The sequence below is a fragment of the Ictalurus furcatus genome, chromosome 2, assembly GCF_023375685.1.
Source record: "Ictalurus furcatus strain D&B chromosome 2, Billie_1.0, whole genome shotgun sequence".
NCBI lineage: Eukaryota > Metazoa > Chordata > Actinopteri > Siluriformes > Ictaluridae > Ictalurus > Ictalurus furcatus.
The window spans coordinates 9,038,043-9,062,901 of NC_071256.1; the positions used below are offsets into that span (position 1 = coordinate 9,038,043).

The 24,859-nt window shown below is 37.4% G+C and overlaps 2 protein-coding genes across 2 annotated transcripts; both read left to right on the forward strand.

Moving 5' to 3' along the window:
- The first annotated feature begins 16,707 nt into the window (after positions 1 to 16,707).
- nsl1 (NSL1 component of MIS12 kinetochore complex) lies at positions 16,708 to 19,396 on the forward strand. The gene is made up of 6 exons (XM_053646809.1): positions 16,708 to 16,913; positions 17,006 to 17,084; positions 17,360 to 17,490; positions 17,616 to 17,670; positions 17,765 to 17,832; positions 19,144 to 19,396. The coding sequence occupies exons 1-6, from the start codon at positions 16,725 to 16,727 to the stop codon at positions 19,372 to 19,374; spliced, it is 753 nt and encodes a 250-aa protein (XP_053502784.1). The 5' UTR covers positions 16,708 to 16,724; the 3' UTR covers positions 19,375 to 19,396.
- Positions 19,397 to 20,376: 980 nt separating this feature from the next.
- batf3 (basic leucine zipper transcription factor, ATF-like 3) lies at positions 20,377 to 23,416 on the forward strand. Its single transcript, XM_053646820.1, has 3 exons — positions 20,377 to 20,612; positions 21,472 to 21,576; positions 22,084 to 23,416. Exons 1-3 carry the CDS (start codon positions 20,547 to 20,549, stop codon positions 22,252 to 22,254), a joined length of 342 nt encoding a protein of 113 aa, XP_053502795.1. The 5' UTR covers positions 20,377 to 20,546; the 3' UTR covers positions 22,255 to 23,416.
- The last annotated feature ends 1,443 nt before the right edge of the window (positions 23,417 to 24,859 follow it).

Here is a 24,859-nt window from a genome sequence, read left to right on the forward strand (position 1 = left end):
GAATAACAAGTTGAATATTTTGACAGCTTTCGTATCAAAATTGTTTACAGATACTGCTTGGTTTCATTTATGAATAAAAAGACCTGCATTAGACAACAAGAAAATTAAAAGAGCGCTCAATCCCCAACGACCGTAAAGACACTTCTTTACTAGCCATGCTCACAAAGATAGTAACCTTCACCTACAAAGATGATGTTGTTTGCAATAGCATAAGGGCTGCAACATGTAGATCCAAAATAAGTAAAAGACCATTTCTGGAGATGATTCACAAAAAGAACAGCCGATCTCTTCATCCTTTAAAAATTGTTTGAGAAACAATTTGGAGAGATAAACCATTACATATAGTTGTAATTATATATATATATATATATATATATATATATATATATATATATGTGTGTGTGTGTGTGTGTGTGTTTGTATGTATGTGTGTGTGATAGATAGATAGATAGATAGATAGAGAAGTATAAGGCAACTACTATTATAGTAATGTCACTGTGGCCACTCAGTTTGCACCAAGCAACAAATCAGATCTTAGTGTGCTCTTATCTTCACTTTGATAACCTGGACACATCACCATTTCAAGTCTAGAAGCCAAAGGTTAATCCTATTTAACCCGAACTATAGGTAGTATGGCCATTTGATTTAGTATTTGCACACTATATGGGTCATGTGCACTGGTGGATTATTCTAATTTCACATTTTAGTCCAACTTTGTTGTTTTTGAAGTATTTTATATGTAATAACTATGTTGTATCCTGCCTCTCCTTTTATTAGGGTGAATTCAGATACATTGGGACAGTTTTTAAATTTCAAACTTGTCAAAGGTTTCTTGCCCAACACAGTAAATTTGTGAAATATTAACAGATGAAAGAAAATCATAATCTTAAAAAACATGGCTTATCCTTTTGTTATGACAAAAAAAAAAAATTGGGCTTTTGGTTAAATTTGGCCTTTACTTTTCTCTTCAGTGACATTTTAAAGTGTTATTTATTTGTAGCATGCTTATCCCTGGCATTAGTAAATAAAATTTCAATAACATGACTTCAAATTAATTATAAACAGCAGGACCTAGCAGAAGAAATGGTAGAAACTTTCTTTTAGCAGAACATTGCCTGGACTGAGAGAACTTGTTTGTAACAGCCTGTGCTGTTCAGAAGATGGGAAGATGTGTGTGTATGTAGGAATGTGAGTGAAATTAGAAAAAGTAGCCATTGACCTCATGGCAACAGTGCAGGTGGAATGTGTTTATCACTATGGGGTAATTTGCTTAATTTGCCTTTTTAACCAAAGAATTTTTTTTGTCTGTAATAACCAGTCACATGAGACTATAAAAGATCTTTGATTTTTTCTACATGCTGATGGAGATGATCCCCTGGCCGTGAGTATTGCAATAAAGAAATTATTTGATGGAGAAAAAAGTCTGCTTCTCTGTCTTAAAGTGAATTCCCACCACATTACCATTAATTTCTTACATCAATAACAATAAAAAAAAATGTGTTTTAGGAAAATCTTCAATATTTTCCGGATTCATGCCAAATCTTTTTAAAATTCAATGTGAATAGATTGAGTAGAAAAAACAACAACAACAACAAAAAAACACCACTAAAAGGTACGCAAAATTTTATAATGTATTTCCTGCAGTAGCAGCATAAATAAACAGCATTAATCTCTAAATTGATACGAACACAGTACACAAAGTGAAAAAATATCTCTGATCAATGTTCTTTCCCATATTGCCCTGCTTCTTAGTATGTTTTATAAAAACATTTAATGCACATAAAATCCAGTAAGGGCTGTGGGCTGTTTTATGCATCCGTTATACAATAACAACAATTCATATCATAAGATCCATATCACTTATTATAATCTCGTCACTTACAGTATTTTAAGACCATCTCAGTTAACCTGAAACATGTTGATGGATTAGTTAAACTACTGAACTAGGCTGAAAATGATTAAATTATAACATATGTCCTTGATCCTTGACTACTGAACTAGGCTGAAAATGATTAAATTATAACATATGTCCTTGATCCTTGACTACTGTCCTTGACTACTGAACTAGGCTGAAAATGATTAAATTATAACATATGTCCTTGATCCTTGACTACTGTCCTTGACTACTGAACTAGGCTGAAAATGATTAAATTATAACATATGTCCTTGATTTGAACTTTATGCTTATTTTGTTACAGCAGTCTATGTTATGTAGCATATCATAAACAGGTGTAATATATTAGTCAAGATAATTAGTCAAATTATGTCAACTTCCTGTTTGATGCTGGCCACAACCCCTACATGAATTAGTCATGTTATTTTTATCAAGAAGTTCGACTTCCAGTGCTTTAGTAACAGAAGTTTTGATCTTCACTCATCAGGGCAGAAAATAAACACTGCTAACCAGCTGAACCCTTGGCCTTTTTGCAATTCAAATGAATTGATTTGTGTGAGTGTTGCTAGGGACGCCGAGTCTCGGGTTACCATTGTCAAGGCAACTGGAAGTCCTCAAGCACGCGGTCACTATACAGGTTTTGCATTGGGTTTGCACTGACTGTGAAATGGTGAAGGTGAAACAGGAGCAGCTACACGAGCTGAACATGCACAGAGAAACGTGGTGTTGTGTAGAAGCAGACAGCAGGATCTGTGATCGTCCTGAAAGGAAACATTTTGCCTATCACCTCCGGAACACCTGTGACTTCAGCACCATGCAGGCCGGGAAACCAGAAGACAGATCTTCCTGGATGAAGAGCCAAACGAGTTATCGCGAGAAGAGGCATTTTGACGAGAGCTGTAAGCTGAAACACCTGATTTTAACCTGATGTTTAAACTCCCAGTTAAAACATGTAAACACCATTGTTTAATATAGGTTTTATTTTAAATAATAACGAATACATATTGTGATTAATTAATACAGACTTTATTTATGCACAAAACAGTTCACAAAGTGGCTTTTTGTGAAAGAAAATATTTTGTTATTCTTTTTGACTTAAGTTACATCCCCCTGGGGTTTTACAGAACAAACATATCACAAAATTTTAAACAATTAATTTGAAGAAATGAACATAATTGTAGAGGAACATAAGGGATAAAGAGATCTAAAGGACTACCGCTGTATCTGTGTGCTCCCTTTTCCGACCTAACAAAATATTTTTTGTTTCACTTTCTTACAGATAAAGTTCATTTAATCTGAACAACTGCAATCAAAGTCATCTCTTCCAAAACTCATGACAGTGTTGCAATAAAAGCATGTACCTTCCAAATGAGTGTTTGGATAAATACTTTGTTTACCTTCTTCTTTCATTTTAATTGTTTTGTGTCCTTGGAAGTGATGTTGAACATCTGTACAATCTTACACACTGAAAAACAAACAAACAAATAATTAATGGATAAACATATTTAAATTAATTGCAGAATTAATTAAGTAAACAGGTCAATAATGGCAGGTGTATGTTAAACTCATTAAATTGAAATACTTGCATTTATGAACTTATTTGATTGTAGTAACATGAACATTACGTACATCAATATGTAAATGCAACATATTTTACTTAAATGAAAATTATGCCATTACTTTAAATATGTTGATCTATGAATCGGCAGCAGTGCATGCTGTCACTGAAAAAAAATAATAAAAATCACACATCATAAGAATCCTTCAGTCCCATACGAAAATGTGATATATGGACATATATGAATTTCCAATGCATGTAATATATTAGCATATAAGAATTTCACTTATACAAAATATATACCATATTTACATACAGTTGCAATCAAAATTATTCAACCCCCATTGCAAATCAGGTTTATTGTCAAAATTTACAGACTTTCAGCTGTTTGCAATGAACAAATCAAACAAAAGCAATTGAAATAGTTCAACACAATGAATGCTTCCCCAAAATTCAACTGAAAATGCAACTTATGATGATTTCTCCAGTTTCAAAATTATTCAACCCCTTCATGGCAAGCATCTTTAGTACATAGTAGAGCACCCTTTTGCTGTTATGACCTGCTGCAAACAACAGCATTTCTACAATGTTGCAACAGCATTTCTTTGCATGTGCCAAAAATTCACACCACTGTACCAGCACAAATGCCATCAGAACAAGCGATGATGAACGTGAGCGAGCGGTACCTACCTTAACTGATCTGTTGATTATGGCAGCTGAATTTTTGAATCGTCAGGAAAGTTGATTGGTTAATATGAATGGGGTGGAGTCAGAACATACAGAATGTCATTCCAGTGGATCATTTGCTACAATTTTATTCATTGTTAGTATTTATAGGCCTATACGATTGTTCTTAACTGCTTGTTGTATTTTATTTTTACCTTGCGATATTGTACTGTATTGATGACTGCCATGTGTGGTTTTATATATATCACCTTTTTTCCACATTAATTGATATGGTCCTTGTCCCATTAAAAAAAATGTATACTGTATCTGCTCAGGTTGGTATGTCTAGATAACATTTTTGGTTTGGCATTTGTAACCTCTTGCCCTATAGCTCTACTTTGCCTAAGTTATTTTCTGTTAAATGATTGACTGCTGTATGGAATTCATTATTATGAACCATTAAAGTTGTCTTTCGTGTAATAAATGATCTGTTAATGCTGTGGTATAATTTTGCTGTCAAATTTAATGCGCAAAGTATACTGTGGCACAGGAAACACAGCCATTTAAGTATAGCTCTCCCCCCTGTGTGTGTGTTTGTGTGTGTTGTGATTGTTGAGGCCAAAAAAGCTTGAATTCGCTGCAGCTTTTTCAAAATTTGTGATACAGTGTGCAGAGCTTTTTCTGCCTTTTTTTGTGGAAAACTACTTGAATTGGCGAAATTGTCTTTCACAGTGATGTTTGTTGGTAAGTGAAACCTTTTAGCTGTACTGAATGCATGTTGTGATGTCACGTGACACATCTTGGCCAAAATCTGTGGAAAGTCTGTGGTAATTTTTTTAAATTGTAAGCTCCTCTGAATATTGTGGTGTTTTCTTGATTTTGTGTTCATTTCTACGATTGTGAAATACTGGAGGGAATGAATTGTCTAAATACATCAAATATAAATTACCTTGGAACCAGCTGTATTGTATTTACATGTTGTATTTACGTGTATGGCTAAGACATCATTTTGACATATAGGGGGCACACATACCATCACCATATGATGTTGGTATATGAAAAGATTGGTAAAAGATTGGTCATATATGTTTTGATCATATATGATTTATACATGTAACATATATGAAAACCTTTCTCTGATATATGGACATATATGTTCATATATCAGATTTCTGAATGGGGTCATAAGTTGAGGCCAGCAGACTTAGTAATGTGATGTGCCAATGACAAAGTTCTGGCAGTTTTTGTGTCTAATGCTTGATGAGATTGGAGAACACAAAGTAAGGAATCTGAGATGATTCCTCAATGCAGAATCTCTCCAGATCCTCCAGAGTCGTACATGTTGAATTAATGGTGAAACAGCTACACAAAAGCCTGAACACTGATTTACGTTTCTGTCCTAATGAAGACGACATGGTGTCTTGTGCTTACTTTGTGGCTATGGTGTCCTTGGCAGCACAGCAGGAATCTGTTGTTTATCACAAAAGGGATGTTTTATTGAACAGACATGGTAAGCAGATTTGTTTAAAAGAGGCCATCTCTTGACTTTGCTTCACGAACAAGGATCATTAATGGGGTTGTCCATGTTGATTGCAGGCTCGCTGGTGGCTGACAAGGCCTATGTGGAACAGGCAGACTCGGCTGAGGCTACTGCAGATTATGCGGGGTTATGGGGTCAAGGTTATGCACTGCGGTTGCTCGGTTCTTCCACATGTTCCTCTTTTCCACAAGGCTGCCTCCTTGAGCGTTCTCAAAGGAGGATACAGCTCAGTGAACGGTGTGTCACCAGCCCTCATGGTCAGTGGCTAGGGTAAAACCAATGGCAGGGGTTGATTGATGCAGCAAGCTTTGAGGGAGGCTTTGAGAAGGTCTTTGGAACAGCGATAATATCCAGTGAAACCTACGAACCTTTTCACATTTTGTTTTAGGGACTGGAAACCAAGTAATGGCCTGTACCTTTGCATTGAGGGGCTTAATCCTACTACGGCCAGAAGTTTTTGGAATGTAACACACTACACCGTAGTCATTTATCTAGATTTAAAACTAAAGAAATATAAAATAGCCGGCTGTGCTAATAATTGCAGGTGATGGTGTCAGAATAAATAACATCAGCCATGTTAGCTGCATTTGGTATATCCAAGAGTACACAGTTCATTAGCCTTTGAAAGGTAGCAGGAGCATTTCAGGGGCCAAAAGGAGAAAGTTGTCTAGAGTGGACATCCCACGCACACTGACTAGGAACGGCCAGGCCATATTTCATAATAACACAATTCTGGGCATTTAAATGATAGGGATGTAGGGATGCCTACATCGATATAATGTTCAATCAACTTAGTGCAAGATGGAACATCTTAATCGCCACAGAAATTTCTCAATTAAAACTCCTGTTAAAATTACAGGTTTTTGTGATGAACCCAAAATTTATCATTTTAGATCATTTGTCACTCTGAATGTGATATAGAAACTGACAAAATTCAAGTGAAAAACAAATAGAAAAGTTTTAGGGGAAAATGAAAAAGAAAAAACGTACAATAAACTGACTGTATAAGTGTGCACACCCTTTTATAATGGTGTGTGTGACTATGCTCAGAATTAACCACATTACCAAGAACAGGACGTCCTTCCAAAAGAGAACAAGAGGAAAACTTATCAGGGAAGTTGCCAAGAGACCTACAGCAGCATTAAAGGAGCTGTAGGAATATTTGGCAGGAAGTACTGGTCTATCTCTGCATGTGACAACAATCTCTCTTATTCTTAATATGCTTGTGCTGTAGGGTTGGGTGGTTAGACAGAAGCCCTTTCCCACCTTAAAACACCTAAATCACCCCAAACCATGTGGCAAAATGTGTTGTCGTCTGATGAGACCAAGGTAGAACCTGTTGGGCATAATTCTAAAAGATAAGTTTGGAGCAAAAACAAAACAGTTTATCACCAAAAGAACACTGCAGCCACGGTGAATGGCTATTATGCTATAGGGCTATCTAGTCAAGATAGATGGAATCAAGGGTAGCTGTAATTTCCAGTCTATTGTGGAAAACCCACAAAACCCACAGGCCTCTGTTAGACCTCACTAATGATCTTGTAGCTAAATGAACACAAATCCCCGCAGTCACGCTCCAAAATCTAGTGGAAAGCTTTTCCAGGCCACTTGAGTTCTTCCACTTAGCCAGGTGAGTCTGGTATGCTGATCTCTTCTCCACCAAGAGGTTTTGGATCTCCTGATTGTTTTCAACATGCCCAAGGGTTTTCAAATAACACCAGCCCAGTGCCTGTGCAACCTATGGTAAGTCAGGAATTTTTGCCAATTTTGGAGCTCCATTTCTGATTAGAAATGACACCTCAGTCACTGCCACAGTGCTTATTATTTTTCAGTTGATCATTTTCAAAGTCCACCGTTCATAGACTTTACTTATTTAATCGATCAAATCTTTTGAAGAACCTCACAGTGGGAGCATGGGAGCCTGCCCTCAGTGCACTCTCCTGGGCCAGTACTTAGTAGCAGCTACCAATACAAGTGTAAGTTTAAATCTGTTTTAATGTATATACACATATATAACCAAAAAATATATGTACACTATTTTTACATAGTTGGTACATTGTTAGATGTCTATTCTATGCATACTATTTCACATTTTGGACATCATATTGGTAACTCTGTGATGGAATGAACTGGGGTGAAAATTGGGGAGAGGAAAGGACTACAATATCAAAGGCAAATTTCAAAGGCGTTAAATGTTTGAAAAGGGTGTGAAGGATATTTTCATAAAGGGTCTGAGGCGATGGGTAAGAGTGTTTGTAGAGAACTGGTATTCTACCGCACCTACAGCAACATCACATCTTTACATCTGGAGGCATGTAAGACTGGCCTCAACTCTCAGGAAAAGAAATACCAAATATTTTCAACAAAGGAGTGATGTATATTTCTTTTCCTTTATCCTTGCACAGTGAAGAGCCTGTTCAGAATGTTGGCATAAACAATGCGATAGTTCTTTTCCACAATCTTAAAGAATCTGTACTAACTGTATTCTATAATTAAATTGAATATAAAACCAGCTTTACTTAATAGAGACAAGATAGAATTAGGGTTGCATGAAACGACTTATTCTAATTTTGAGGTTAGTGTTTTACCATAAAAAGAGGCCACTTAAACGCTTTTTTAAACAATGTTGTTAGAAATCAAGGGCATTGTTTATTTTAAAAAACTATAAAAAAAAAAAAAAATTTATCTTAAATTCCATGTATTTGATTTTACATTAAAAAGTAGCATACATACATGTTTGGATTTATAAAATCTGAAACTGATGTGAAAATGTAATAATATTTCCACAAACTGAACAGTATGTATACTATTGTTTTTGTGCTCATGCTTCAGTACTCCAGTGGACATTCAGTTTTCTTGGTGGAGGGCTTTAGTGATGCTGGTGCTACATAACCAAGAGTAAATGAAGGCATGTATGGAATTCCCAACAAAAATAGCTAGGTAGCTGTGGTTTGTTTGATGAAGTTGCAGGATTTCAGCAGCTGTGTTTTGTTAAGTATCTTCATACCATCAGGAAGGAGGATTTCTCTTTTGCTCCTTTGTAGCGAGATACTTTAACAGCAATGGACATAACCTTAATGACATGAATGATAGCATTTAGAAGTCCGACACACATCTTTCTAAACAAGATCTTAAAATGTTCATCTCCTGCCTCCTCAGTTGCTTACTTTCTTCAAACCAAGAAACAAAAAATTATTCATTTATTTATATTCCATATACTGTAGGTATATGTTATTTGGTTTCCTCCAACTTCCCCAAAATTATACCACTACTCTAAATGGCCTTTTATGCATGAAAGTGTGAGTGTGTGAGAGAGTGGTGCACTGCCCAGTGTTATATATATATTATACATGACCCTGACCAGGATAAATGACTCTATTTAAATAAATATTTACGTTTAACTCCAAATCTGGTAAGCCTTAACAGAGAAACAGCTTCAAATCACCAGAATTGTTGGCAGTGTTTACAGTAAAAAAACATGAAACATATTTTTGCTTTGGGTTTGTTAACACTTCCGTGTTGCCCCCATTATGAGTGGTGATGTTACAGAAATGGGGTGTTAAATTACAATAATCATGTTTAGCCACAGGAATGTTTGTATGTATTGTGTTTGCATTTGAAACATGCCACGAGTAACACATCCTGACTAAATATTTACATCCAGTCTCTATCTTTTAATAGAGCTTTCAGACACTCTTTCTATTATTAATGGTCATTTCCAGAAGGAAGTTTTAAGGTTTCCTTCATCAATCCATTTTCTATACCGCTTATCCTACTGGATCGCAGGGAACCTGGAGCCTATCCCAGGGAACATGGGGCACAAGGCGGGGTACACCCTGGACGAGGTGGTAAGGTTTCCTCACTTTTCTAAAAGCTTTCATGTATTCATAATTCAGGATTTAATCATAAATATTTAATAGTACACTTGCTGGTCACTTTATTAGACACATGTCTGCATTGTAGGTAAACAGTTAGGAATCTATGGGTTTTTGTTCATGTGCAATTGTGTTAATTAGCTTCCTTCATCAGGGTCAGTTTCTGACCACAGAATGATGTTAGCTCAAACCAGCAATCCTATTCCACCTGATACACTCACATTAGTGCTACACACACTAGCATTTCATTGTTTGAATCATAGCCGAGTTAATTCAATTCAATTCAATTCAATTTTATTTGTATAGCGCTTTTTACAATAGACATTGTCTCAAAGCAGATTTACAGAAATATCAACACGGTATACAGATATTAAAGGTTCGAATTTATCCCAACTGAGCAAGCCACTGAGTGGCGACAGTAGCAAGGAAAAACTCCCTAAGATGTTTTAAGAGGAAGAAACCTTGAGAGGAACCCGACTCAGAAGGGAACCCATCCTCATCTGGGTAACAACAGAGATTGTGAAAAAGTTCATTATTGACTTATATGAAGTCTGTATGGCCTTAGAAGCAGCCGTAGTCCCAGCAGTCTGGAATTGGAGTAGATGAGAGGTCCATCCAGAGGCAGGACATCCGAAACGGATCAGGCAGGTCCGGAGATCAGAAAGGATCAGGAGTATCATAGTATCTCCATAAAATCATGTGTGGCTCGGCAGAAGGAGAGAGGGAGAGAAAAGATTATTAGGACTGGGAATTAGCATAATAGAAAGTCTAGTCAGGGTAGGCTTGAGTAAACAAATACGTTTTAAGCCTAGACTTAAACACTGAGACTGTGCCTGAGTCCCGAACACTAATTGGAAGACTGTTCCATAACAGTGGGGCTCTATAAGTGAAGCCTCTTCCCCCTGCTGTAGCCTTCACTATTCGAGGTACCGTCAAATAGCCTGCATCTTTTGATCTAAGTAGGCGTGGCGGATCATAGAAAACCAAAAGGTCGCTTAGGTACTGTGGTGCGAGACTGTTTAGTGCTTTATGGGTTAATAAAAGTATTTTATAATCAATGCGAGATTTCACTGGGTTAAATCTAGCGATCAGTGGTCCTGTGTTGAAGCTGTTCTCTTTATGGAGAAGGTGGAGGGAGCTGACAAACTAAGCATTAACAGATTGGCTACAGTGAGGAATTTTATTCCTACAGAGGATGTGTTTTGGAGACAAACGAATCTCAGATTATGTCCTTCAGTCCTTTGTCAGCCTTTTCAGCCTTTTATTTCTCTTAACTCTTAGTTCTGTGCTATGAGCGAGAAAGTGTGATTTACCACAGAGCGTTCAGGCGCCTGGAGAGTCTAAATGAACACACACTGACACATGCTGTTCACAGAGACAGCCAGTTTATTTTGTCTAGAACAGGCGTATTTATACACATAAAAACAGCATTGCATAGGCGGGTTTCTACTTGTGCAGGTGCTACACAGATTTAGACAAAACACACAGCACACTACAAATATAAATCTTTTCATGATATAGAAAATACATGTGTCAGCTATAATAAAGGATGGCAGTTGATCAGCTTATTCAAAGAGGTAATTAAATGAATACATTCATCATAGGTATTTGACAGCAGTTCATAATATAAGAAAAAACATGATATAAGAGAATTTCCTTTCAATGTGTACATGATAAAATTGCTAATTATTGTAAGTGCAAATTTGTCTACTGATTTTCTTGCCAATTATGCTGTTACAGTGCCCTCCACTAATATTGGCACCCTTGCTAAATATGAGCAAAGAAGGCGGTGGAAAATTGTCTTTATTGTTTAACCTTTTGATCTTTTGTTTAAAACATTCACAAAAATAGTCTGCGCTCATGGATATCAAACAATTGCAAACACAACACTGGTTTATCCAAAAAAAAAAATCTTTGTTAAATATAGGTGTGCAACAATTTGAAAAATATATTTGAAGCATATTCCCATTGATATTTTACATTTTGTTTAGTACACCTGGGTGACTAGGAACAGGAAATTGTTCAATCATGAGTTCCTGCCAAAATTCCCTTAGTCATACATAACAATGGGTAAGACCATGGAATATAGCTGTGATGTGCGGCAAAAGGTTGTTGAGCTTCACAAAATGAGAAGTGGCTATAAGAAAATAGCACAAGCATTGAAAATGTCCATTTCCAACATCAGGGCAATAATTCAGAAGTTCCAGTCAACTGGAAATGTTATGAATCAACCTGGAATTGGACGTGTGTCTATATCGTCTCAATTCACTGTGAAGAGGATGGTTCGAGTCGCCAAAAAATCTCCAAGGATCACAGCTGGAGAATTGCAGAAGTTAGTTGCATCTTGGGGTCAGAAAGTCTCCAAATCTACAATCTGAAGTCACCTACATCAACATTAGTTGTTTGGAAGGGTTTCTAGAAACAATCCTCTACTCTCATCCAAAAACAAACTCAAGCTTCTTCAGTTTGCCAGACACTACTGGATCTTCCAGCAGGACAATGATCCAAAACATACATCAAAATCAACACAAAAATGGTTTACTGACCACAAAATCAAGGTCCTGCCATGGCCACCCCAGTCCCCTGACCTGAAACCCATAGAAAACCTGTCGGATGAACTGAAGAGGAGAGTTAACCAGCGTGAACCTCAAAATGTGAAGGATCTGGAAAGATTCTGTATGGAGGAATGGTCTCAGATCCCTTGCAATGTATCCTCCAACCTCATCAGGCATTATAGGAGAAAACTCAGAGCTGTTATCTTGGCAGAGGGAGGTAGCACAAAGTATTGACTAAAAGCGTGCCAATAATTGTTGCACACCTATATTTAACAAAGATATGTTGTTTTGGATAAACCTGTGTTTTGTTTGCAATTATTTGATATCCATAAGAGCAGAGTATTTTTCTGAATTATTTGAACAAAAGATCAAAAGGTTAAACAATAAAGACAATTTTTGACAGCCTTTTTTGATCATATTTACCAAGGGTGCCAATATTAGTGGAAGGCACTGTATATATACCATGTCACATGAATTAGTCTCTGTGGTATTTCTCGTGTAATAATTATTACATACATAAATAAATGAATAAATTGGCTGTTTTATATTGCACCAAAGAAAATCCCACAGTTGTGTTTCAATATTGACAAGACTGTCAGTGCTTTTAACACTTTCTCGTTGACTTCCCTCCACCACTTCCCAAAGTATATTTATGTAGACACGATGTGCACATAAAGACACAAAGTGCACATAATATATATATATATATATATATATATATATATATATATATATATATATATATACACACACACACACACACACACACACACACACACACACACATATATATATATATATATATATATATATATATATATATATATATATATATATAATAAAATGGTTTATATCCTGTTTAACACCTGCTCTGGCAGCATCTGTGCTGCCCAGGCATGCCTAAACTTAAACGTTTCCACTGAGTGTCATGTAACCTCATGTCCGGGCATGTCTGGACACAGTAAAGAAAACTTTTCATTATATCATTGTGTGCGACATAAACAGGGAAAATTAGGGACATAGACAGGTGACAGGAAGGCTCCCAGCTGATTTCAGAATTAAATTATAAAACATACAAGTTCTAAATTCCAGTTGGCTATCCTAAAAGTATTCTATATTGTTCTGACTGTAGGACAGTTCCCTGATGTTTGGAATCAATGGCTGATAACACCAGTCTTTAAAAATGGGGACGAATTTGACCCCAATAACTACAGGAGAATTTGTGTGAGCAGCAACCTGGGAAAGTTATTTTGTAGTATAATAAATTCTAGACTGTTGAAATTCCTGACAACACACAAATGTCCTGAGTAGAAGTCAAACTGGATACTTACCAAATTATAGCACATCTGACCACATCTACACGTTACATACTCTAACTGAAAAATACGTTGTCCAAAGCAAAATAATTTTTTTTACCAGTTTTATCGACTTTATAAAAGCGTTTGATTCTATCTGGCACCAAGGATTATTTTATAAACTTCAGGTGCTTAAACTTCACCTGCTGCCTTAAAAACCTGAGTAATCTCAACTTGAAGATAACCTTTGTTTCAACTCAAAAAGTTACGTTTTACAAGTTTTACTAGTCAAGACAATGGATTACTTTAAGTTTAATTTTTGAAAACTTATAAAGTTGAGCTTAATATCCAAAACGTGTAATGGCAGGTGGAGTTAAAGAGAAGAAATAAGTTCACATAACTTAATAGGGCTATTATGTTGTACAGTGTGGCATATGGGGGAAAACATATGACCTTATTAAATCAATGTACACTGAAAGCAAATGCGGAATAAAAAATAACGACAAAGGAACAAAATATGTGAGACAGGGCTGTTGTAAAATGCAGTGCTATTTGGCCCTAAAGAGACAGCATGGCAAGATAGTCTGCCATGGTGTCTCTTTAGGGCCAAAGAGCACTGCAGAGTACAGAGACACAGAGACAGATAATAATAGTACACAGAGACAGATAAAAAACAGAAGCACCTTGACCAGGTACAGACTCAGTGGACATGCCCTAGCAATAGAAACAAGCAGACACAGGAAAACATGGCTCCCACAGGAAGAAAGGTCATGCCTACACTGCAACCAAAACACAACTGAGACAAGAGCTGCACTTGCTAACAGAATGCACAAAATACATACACATCTGAGAAAAATTCTTCCCCAAAATGAAACACACACACCAAACATTTAACAATCTGTCAAACTCAAGTATGTCTCAGCCTGCCACAATATTAGGGACAGTGATTGATCTCCCTCAGCCTTGTGTTTCCTGTAATTATGATTGCTCTTCTTTATTATTATTGTTTTCTTACCTTTTTAGTAAATTCCCCTTTATCCTGTAATTTTACACAGTTTATCCCTATCATTTATTCTGTATATGGTGAATTAATTTTGTCCTTAATTTGTACATTATTTGCACTATTTTTATTTTAAATTTAATCTATTAGCATTTTATTCATTTTCATTTTATTTTATTTTGTCTTTTGTTTTATTTCTCTTGTTTTTACACTACCCTTCCATTGTACTTGCTTTAGTAATACAAATTTACAATTGTTTGTCATGCCAATAAAGCAGTTTTTCACATGAAAACTGAAAAACTGACAGAAAGCGTATCCTTATTGGTCTCTCTTCTGCAAATTAGACCTATCAGTTTTCTCTGTGGGAGGGCTTTACAATCCACCCCCTCTCTCTCTCTCTCTCTCTCTCTCTCTCTCTTCAGGTCATCCATCAGTTCAGTGTACCACTGTAGTTCAGCAAAGTGAAAGTGCGTAAAAATGTTTGCGATATTTGCTTTCTCCCGCCTGTTTCCATCTAACTGGCCTTTTACTGATAAAATGATGGGTGTGATGAGGTCATCCTTTGAAAAAAAATCTAATTGTCACATAAGTTTTGGTGTATCGCAAAAGAAATCTGCCCTTGAGCCGTTTCCATACATATTTTGTGTATATCGCAAATTGTGTACCTTTTGCATCCTGCATGTCCTCAAATCTTTGTAAAATGGTGAGAGTATTGAGACAATTTTAATTTCACAAATAATTGCTGGTGTACAGAACATCAGTGGACGAGGACAGAATGGAGCAGCAGCTCATCTGATAGGGCTCCAAGTATGTTGAAGCCCATGGGCATAGCCGGGGTGACTCATCAGGAGAATTGGGAGAATTCCCGGTGGGCCGCTCATAAATTGGGCTCATAAAATAAGCATGTTACATTATTGCGTGACTAATAACTAAAGTAATGAATTACACTACATTTAAAGCAGCGCAGTTATTTATGCATTAAAAAGTGACGTTTTCTCATGTCTAGAGGTCGACATATAATCGGTTTTACCTATATTTTCCCCGATATTTAAGCATTTTTCAATGATCAGATATCTGCTTTGTAATATCGGATCCACCGATAAATGGCCATCTTGTGGTCATTTTGAGAATTGCATGCAGGACCGTCATTGCAGAACTGTATCTGAAACAGCGGTGTGAACAGGTAAAGTATACTTGCTTTACTTTAATTAATAAACTTTATTTAACATAACAGCCATTAATGTACAAATTAGATGTGTTAAATAAATGCTGGATACGTAGTTTAAGCAGCTTGGCACTAAAAAATAGAGAAAAACTCACAGAGTCACTTAATCTCCCTGAAATGAGTTTTTGCGGGGTGGGATGTCTGTGGCCCCTATATGTTTATTAAGCTATAATGAGTTTTGTCTATGTTTATTTGGCTGTAATGAGAACTTATTTTGGGCGGCCCTGTGTGTGTAGAGTTTGCATGTTTTCCCCATGCTGCGGGGGGTTTCCTCTGCACTCCAGTTTCTTCCCCCAGTCCAAAGACATGCATGGAAGGCTGATTGGCATGTGTATGAATGGGTGTGTGAATGTGTATGTGATTGTGCCCTGCAATGGACTGGCACCCTGCCCAGGGTGTACCCCACCCCGAAGCTCCCAGGGATACACTCCAGGTTCCCTGCGACCCTGAAAGATAAGCGGTATAGAAAATGGATAGATGGATGGAGAACTTATTTCAAACTAAATTGATATACTGTGTCCTATCTGTTGTATATACATATATCATAAACAATTTAAAAATATATTATTATTATTATTATTATTATTATTATTCCATCCATCCATCCATCCATCTTCTATACCGCTTATCCTTTTCAGGGTCACGGGGAACCTGGAGCCTATTTCAGGGAGCATCGGGCACAAGGCGGGGTACACCCTGGACAGGATGCCAATCCATCGCAGGGCACATAAACACATACACATTCACACACCCATTCATACACTACAGACACTTTAGACATGCCAATCAGCCTACCATGCATGTCGTTGGACTGGGGGAGGAAACCGGAGTACCCGGAGGAAACCCCGCAGCACGGGGAGAACATGCAAACTCTGCACACACAGGGCCACATAATTGTTATTATTATTATTATTATTATTATTATTATTATTATTATTATTATTATTTACATTCAACAATTATTACAACGGAGTATTAAAGGCAAATCGAAACCCGTAAACCGTTTATGCATAAGCGGAACAAATTTGAGCGGTACACAAGTATTCCGCTTCCGGGTCAGTTCTACAACTGCTTCCACTTCCGCTTCTTGGTTGTTTTGAAAAGTTGGCGCTAAAGATGGCGGACGCTGTCGGGGACCCCACATCAATAGCGGAGAAACATCAGGATGTCAGAGTAAATGTTAAGTCTAAGAGAATCTTCGCTTATCAGCTTGCAAAGTATAAAAGTTTGCTTATTAAGCTGCTGGAGCGTCAACCGGAACTGAACGAAAGCGACGTGGAAAAGATATTAGAAGAAATTCTGATGGTGAGCGCAAGGCATTTTATTTACACAGTTTATACTGTAAAGTTGTACTTTTCATATAATATAATTTAGTTTTTTTTATATATACATAAAAGAATTTCGAGAATGCAGTGCAAGAAAACATCACCGTCGGTGGTTTATCCTGGGATGAAGCCGCAGAGGAGAACGGTGAAGGTGTGATTATAAAAGCCCTCTAATGAGTGTTGTGATAACATAGTGACTGTATTAATAAAGATATTAGTTTAGTGCAAAGTTCTACAAATACTTAAACATAGAGCAGGATTACAGCTGCTCAGTCCGCAACATGATTTAACACAGTGGGTATTTTTAAACCTTTTTTTTGTTACAATGGTGAAAATCACAGCCCATCGTTATGGAGGTTGTGTTGTGTTGTGTTGTGTTGTGTTGTGTTGTGTTGTGTTGTGTATTGTGCTCTGATGCTTCTCTAGATTACGAGTGCAGCACGGTGGACGACCTTCTGGATGAGAAGATTGTCCAGACTAGCTGGAAACGCAGCGTTTACCCAAAGAAAATTCTGCCATATTTTGTCCGGTCCCTGAAAGCCGAGCGCAAACTCATGGTTCGTTACTTGACGCTTTTATAAAGAAGAAAATGTGCAATCTCTCAACATCTAGGATCCAAAATGCCTGTGGATGATGTGTTGGTTAAGTGGTGAGTTTTTATTATTGCTCATGTTTGTTTTAGGGTTTGTTTGACAATACGGTGAAAGCACAAGAAGTGAAGCGGGATCCTGTTCAGGGTAAGTGTTCACTTCAGTGCATTACTTTAGATTGAGAATCCTTGATGCTGTTGGGGAGGGATAAGCTTTTAATGCAGAATCTGTCCTTGCGCAGACACCATCATGAGCAGTGTTTCTGCTGCTGCACCCGGGATGTTCAGACAAGCGTCTACAGTCATGAAGGTACACCACACTCATTGCCCACCAATGATGGTCCATCTGTTGATGTTCTGATGATGCTATGGATGATTATTTTCGCTTCTTGGGGCTGCTGTTGTAATCATAAACACTGTCCTGTGCATATCCTTGGGTGCTTGTTCAAAATCCGCTCGTGCTGAACGTCCTTCCAGCTGCCGGGCTTTACTCTTAACTCTGAAAACAGTAATGCACAATCTCATATCCTGTATATACTACAGTATATCTTTCCTCAGATTCTACAGCATCTGCAGTTACACAGTCCTGACATTAAGGTGTGCTGCAGCACCTTCAGCAGGTCCCTGGGACTGTACACTTATACACGATACTCTGTGCATCTTTGCAGGAGCTGTAACTCAAAATCAGAGCTGTGAGGAGAACAGTTTCTAATTCTCTGCTCAAAAACCCACAAACCTTAGACCATTTATCAGACATGTGTACACACAGCTGTGCATTGATTAAATCCCAGGCATTATAGACACTGCCAGGCTGACTTACACCAGGAAACTCCACTAAATCACCATATATGGTCAACAACTTCCCTTTATTAGACCCTGCTTTTGTTATTATTAGTTAGTTACATTAGTTATTATTATTAGTTACATACAGTGGGGGGAAATAAGTATTGGAGGTGTCAACATTTTTTTTTAGTAAATATGTCACACCCCTCTTCATCTCCCTCCACTGTAGCTGCTTCCTGTAGCTGCCCGTATCAACTTCAAGGCCTTGATGCTCACGTACAAGACCTCGTCTAGATCAGCTCCCCCCTACCTCAACACTCTCCTGAAGGCTTATTTTTCCTCACACAATCTGCTTTATGCACATATATATTGTAGTTTATGGTGCATTAGATGCATTAAGAGATGTATTATTTTATGAAGATCACATTTGTTATTAAAACTACACGCTCACAGTATGTTAAGCTTTATTGTTGTCCACTTTATTAGGAACACATTCATGCAATTCTCAGATAGTTGGATGAATGAGCAATGTTCTTAATAAAGAATAAATTCTTCACATGGTTTTGATTATCTAAGTGGTTTTGTATGTGTATGTATACTTATGTATGTGTGAATATATATTAATTATACAAAACCACTTAGATAATCAAAACCATGTGAAGAATTTACTCTTGATTAAGAACACCTGCTCATTCATCCAGCTATCTGAGAACTGCGTTTGTGTGTGTGTGTGTGTGTATATATATATATATATATATATATATATATATATATATATATATATAAATATAAATAAATATATATATATATATATAATATATATTTGTTTGGCCGACAGACTTTGAAGGAGGTGAAGCAGATGGCAGAAGGTCTTCACCAGGTGCTGAACACGCAGCCTTCAGCCGAGACCCTGGAGGCCTACAGAGATGTGTTCAGTAACTCCGAGGGAAAACGTGCTGAAGTCCGGTGCAGCAGCGAGTCTAACAGACAGTCCATTAAAGGAGCTGCGTCTGAGAGAGAATACAGCACACGATATGTTCCTGTGGTTCCATCCACTCCAGATCAATAAGTAGTGAGGGAGGGAGGGAGGGAGGGAGGGAGGGAAGGAAGGAAGGAAGGAATGAATCCAGCTCTTGGAGCAGCATGTTGTTTTGTATGGAATGATTCTACTTCTGTGTTTTTCAAAAGTATGTGCACCCCTGACCATCACAACCACATGTTGTTCTTCCCCGAACTGTTTCTACAAAGTTTAAACCACACAACTGTATAGAACTTCTCTGTATGCTGTAGCATTAGAGTTTCCCTTCACTGGAACTAAGCGGCCCAAACCTGTTCCAGCATGACACAAAGTGAGCCCCATGAAGACATTGCGTGGTAAGGTTGGAAGAACTTGTGTTTCCTGCACAGAGCCCTGACCTCAACCCCACTGAACACCTTTGGGATGAACTGGAACTCCTCACCCAACATCAGTGCCTGACCTCAACCTCACTAATGCTCTTGTAGTTGAATGAACACAAATCCCCACAGCCACACCCCAAAATCTAGTGGAATGCCTTCCCAGAAGACTGGAGGAGGTTGTTATAACAGTGAAAGAGGGAATATATCTGTGTTAATGCCCATGGTTTTGTCAAGGGCGCCTACTTTTTGTCATATAGTGCATGTAGGTAGATTATTTAATCTGTATCCTCTTATTGTTATTCTTTTGTTTGTATATCAATTTTAAAAACATTTTTAATTCAAATGTCTGTGACATGTATTGATCTTTTATCTATCCAATAAAACTCAAACACAAACAAACAAAAAAAACGTATTATGTTGTAATGATGTTAATAATAAACTGAAGTATTTTCATTAGTTCTTTGGCCTGGGTTTGTGGTATACAGTTATCTCAATTAGCAGTGCATTCCTCGTTGATTTTTCGGTAACATTGAGTAAATGCATCAGAAATAATAAGAATATATAAATAAAGACGTAAGGAATGTTTTGGTGCGCATGCGCGCGTGTGTGTGGTAGGCGGAAGTCCAAAACACTGCAGTTAGCGAACTTGGAGCACCACGTGACTTATAAGAAAGTAAGTGATGGAGTTTACAATAATATCAGCTTAACTTGGCAAACTTCGTGGTACTCAATGGCACTTTCGCAATTTCATCTCTCCAACTCATCCCCGCGTGGAAACTAATCCCGCACTGTGTGTGTGCGTGCGAGTGAGTGTGTGTGTGAGAGTGTGAGATTTCACCTGCCATGTCTCTACACACTGCTCCAGACTGCTGCGACGCACCTGTGCTGCATTTATACCGAAGAAGTGAGGTAGGATCTGGTCTCTTAGCATTCAGTATTGCATTGTGGGTTGGAGCTTTACAGGTCTTTACACGAGGATAAAACTGGTAACTGGTAACTACAGCTCATACTGTAACTAGTGGAGGTATAAAATACTGTAGGCTACATCTCACACACACCTTATTACATACACATATTTATAGTGCAGTGTTTCTGAACAGTAATACATCATATGAACATGTCACATAACATATATACTGTTCAAATATTCTTGTTACAGAAGAATACTTAAGACCTTAGTACAACAAGCACAGTGCTTAAGAGGATGATATTTCAGAACAATATTGTATATATGCATACAGTAAGATGTGTTTTAAATCATTTAACAGACACACATGTATAGAAAACGATTTCTTATCTTAGCCAGTGTTTCTGAACAACATCGTGTTAATGACCCAGTTATGGTATTCATTTTTTTGGATTGTTTACGTTATTATTTCTCATCATTCATGGTCTTTAAATAATCCTTCCATTATTGTGGTAATCTCATTTGATTGGTGATTTGCAATGACTAGTAAAACAGTTTTTGCCATATTTAACCAGAGAGCTGCAGTTAGTGAATGCATAATTAATATAGCCTGTATACTGTACCTTCTATACTGTAACTAATAAGGGTTGTTGTTAAAAAAAAAAAAACAACAACAATATTTCATGTTCCTGAACAATAATAGCTTGTACACTTCTCACACTAAATATCCAGTTCTGTAGTAGTATTAGTACCTGGTTTTATTTTTTATCCAATGCATACTTGTAGCATGCATATAGTATAATGTATTGCATATACACTACACAGAGCACACTTATGGTGTTTCTGAATAAATGATTACAGAGCGGGGATGACGATGACAGAAGGCTGAAGAGAAGAGAGAAGAACCGCGTGGCTGCGCAGAGGAGCCGTAAACGCCAGACACAGAGAGCTGATGAGCTGCATGAGGTGCGTTGAGAACAGAAACGTTTACATTTTGGTTTGCCCTGGGATGCATATTGTGCTTCTTATTTAGCTCTAAGGTGCATAGTGATATAGGTTTTATAATAGTTCGGATCAGGTTTTGGACAGAGGGAGCTGGTCTTGCATGTGTGACAGAGGAGAGTAATGTAACTGAACTTTGTAGTAATGATAAAAGTAGTGAAATAAATAAAAAAATCTGGGTTAAAGATGGGGTAAGATATTACCTTCAATCAGTACAATCAGCAGAGCCAAATTACACCATATTGATTAATCGCTGATACCATGTGGATACAAACTCACGTTATAATGTTACATATTTACCATATGCAGCAATCAGACTTCATATCCAATAATAAAAATTATTGTAAAAAGACATAAATGTAATTTTTTAAAAATTTACCGAATCAACATAGCCGATGTTAGATGTGTCTATAAAATGTCTTTTCTGCTTAAATGCATTGGATGGATTTGAATGAAAGTGTTTCCAACCAGGCTTATGAGTGCTTGGAGCAGCAAAACAGTTTGCTGAAGAGGGAGGTTCAGCTGCTACTCGAGGAACAGAGATCCCTGGCAGAGGCTCTCAAACTACATGAGCCTCTGTGTCCTGTCCTAAACAGCAACATACTCTCAACCCCAAGACCCACTGATGGAATTCCTCCCTGAGTTCTCTCATCCCTAAACCAGATAATAGTAATAGCAATTTACTGGCTTCCTCATGTGGGTGTGCATGTCATTACCTGGGAACAACATTTTTAAATGCATCTATGTTTGCATAAATAGTACAGTTTTCCTGCTAATTTCATGTGAATTGATCAGCATATTTAAACTGATTTAGTATCAGATTACTACTTTCCAACAGACTTTTCCATAAGATTGTCAAATCAGTGTTTATCAGTGTGACACATTGTACTTTGATTTAATTCTGACTCTGCAGGAAATTATGTCAACATTCTGTATTTAAACATGTGAAATAAACTCTTTGGTTCTAGTAGACCACTTAACCACCAACCGTCTGTCTGGTACACCACTGTTTAGTTCAGCACCTTTGGAGGCGTGCCATGAGAATGAACACTTCTGCTTTAGACCACAGGCTGCCTAACCAAAAATACCCTTATAGGTTTCAGGATTTCATGTTGACTGTGATGCAATGATGGTTATGACGCTGAATTGTTTTTTTATTGGTACATCTGTTCTTGACAGGAATTGCATTATACATTACACATGAGTGTTTCTGTTGTGTTCCGTGTTGTTTTTTTGAAGTCATGTGACCTGTGTATGTGTTTGTATATGTTTTATGCAGGCTATAGAATGTATACACAAATTAATATATTTTAATGTAATGAATCAACTGACCGTACAAAGATGCAGCAAAACTACAAAAGTGGATTTGCATTAGCGTATATATATTTTTTTGTTTTAAAATGTTCAACTTAATAAAAAATACTGGAAATACAAGACTCTGATGCAATGATTAAATAAAAGTACAACGGTATACAGGTAGGGATCGATGTACATGTTGGACATTCTTCTATGTCAATAGATCTATGTTATGTTTGGGAGGAGTCCGGTGTATCACTTCTCTAAACCTAAACAGTTATACACATTCTAAGAGTATGAACCTTAGACACTTCTTTGTTTCTCTTCCAGTTTTCTCTTCTCATTCGAAAAGTCCATGAACTGGACACTGCTCAGGTTACTTTCATTTCCAGGAATAAGTATTCATGGAATGTAAACTCAGACCACACTTTGGACGTATAAAATGGACCCGTTTCCAGCATCCAAAACACATTTCCACTGAAACTGATATAATAATCATGTAAACACACGAATCTACTGAAGAAATACAGCACAATGCAAATCAGAGCTATGAAATGATATTGAAAAGCAGCAATTATTTTATTAAAATTATAAATATCCTTGGTATTTAGCATGCTCGGATACTTTTCTTACCGGTATTACTACATCTACAAGTGGTAAGTGAATATGGATCCAGTGACATGAAGGGAATCAAAAGACACAACAGTAAAGATGAACATATGAAGGTAGAAGGATGTGCAAACTGTATAAAGTTAGTTACAAAAACTGCAGGAGAAATATATGCAAACTGTGCAAGCTATGAAAGTTAATCTGAGTGCAAACACCATTAGGGGAGTTGTAAGAAGGGGGATTAGTGTCTTTGTGAGATGTTCAGCAGATTGACCCCCGAGGGGAAGAAGCAGTTTCCTAGCCTGCTGGTGCAGCAGAGAATGTTCCTGTAGCACTTCCTGAATGGGAGAAGCGTGAACAGTCCATGTTTGGGTTGGGAGATGTCCATGATGATGCTGCTCACCATCCATTAGTTTCTCCAGGATTTTGCGATCACAGAAATGAACACAAAATCAAGCAAATTCTGCAATATTAGGAGGAGCTTGCAAATTTTCAAAGTTACTACAGATATTCCACAAATTTGGTGCAAGACGTGTCATGTGACGTCATCACAACGGATAAAGCCCTCTTCAATTCACATATGTTGAACATGGGTACAGCTAAAAGGTCTCATTTACCAACAAACATCACCACAAAAGACTGTGCAAAACTATTTCGTGTGACTGCAGTTTCGCTGATTCGAGTAGTACAAATAAAACTCAAGGATTTGTGGTCGCAAAAATGACACAAAAAACTTTGCGGAATCATGTAAGGACTGATCCATATTCAATTTCATTCAACTTTAATTATATGGCACTTTTTAACAATAGACATTGTCACAAAACAAATTTACAGAAAGCCGTATATGGATATAGACATAAGTTTATCCCTAACGAGCAAGCCATAGTCGACGGTGGTACGGAAAAGCTCCCTGAGACGACATGAGGAAGAAACCTTGAGAGGAATGGGAACCCATGCTCATCTGGGTGACACCGGATTGTAAAAGTATAAATCATTTCTCTTCTATAGAGTCAAGCAGTGCTATGTGTTTGTGCAGTAGGCAGTGTTTGTGGTGGATGTCCTCAGTGGAGAGTAGCTGGGCACCAGTGGAGTGTTGGGAGGTTTTCACCACCTGCTGGAGACTGAGCACCACCAAATACCACACTGAGATACAATCCATCAGTAAGCTCTCAATGGTACAGTGACAGAAGCTCAACTAATATCTGAGACATTGATGCACCTTTTTGATAGAGGATGGAGGTGTTGAGGGAAGGCGAGGCCTTTGGAGTCATGGACACCCAGGAACGTAGATCTAGACACATGCATACCTCAGTCCCAGTGATGTAGATTGGTGTGTGTGTGT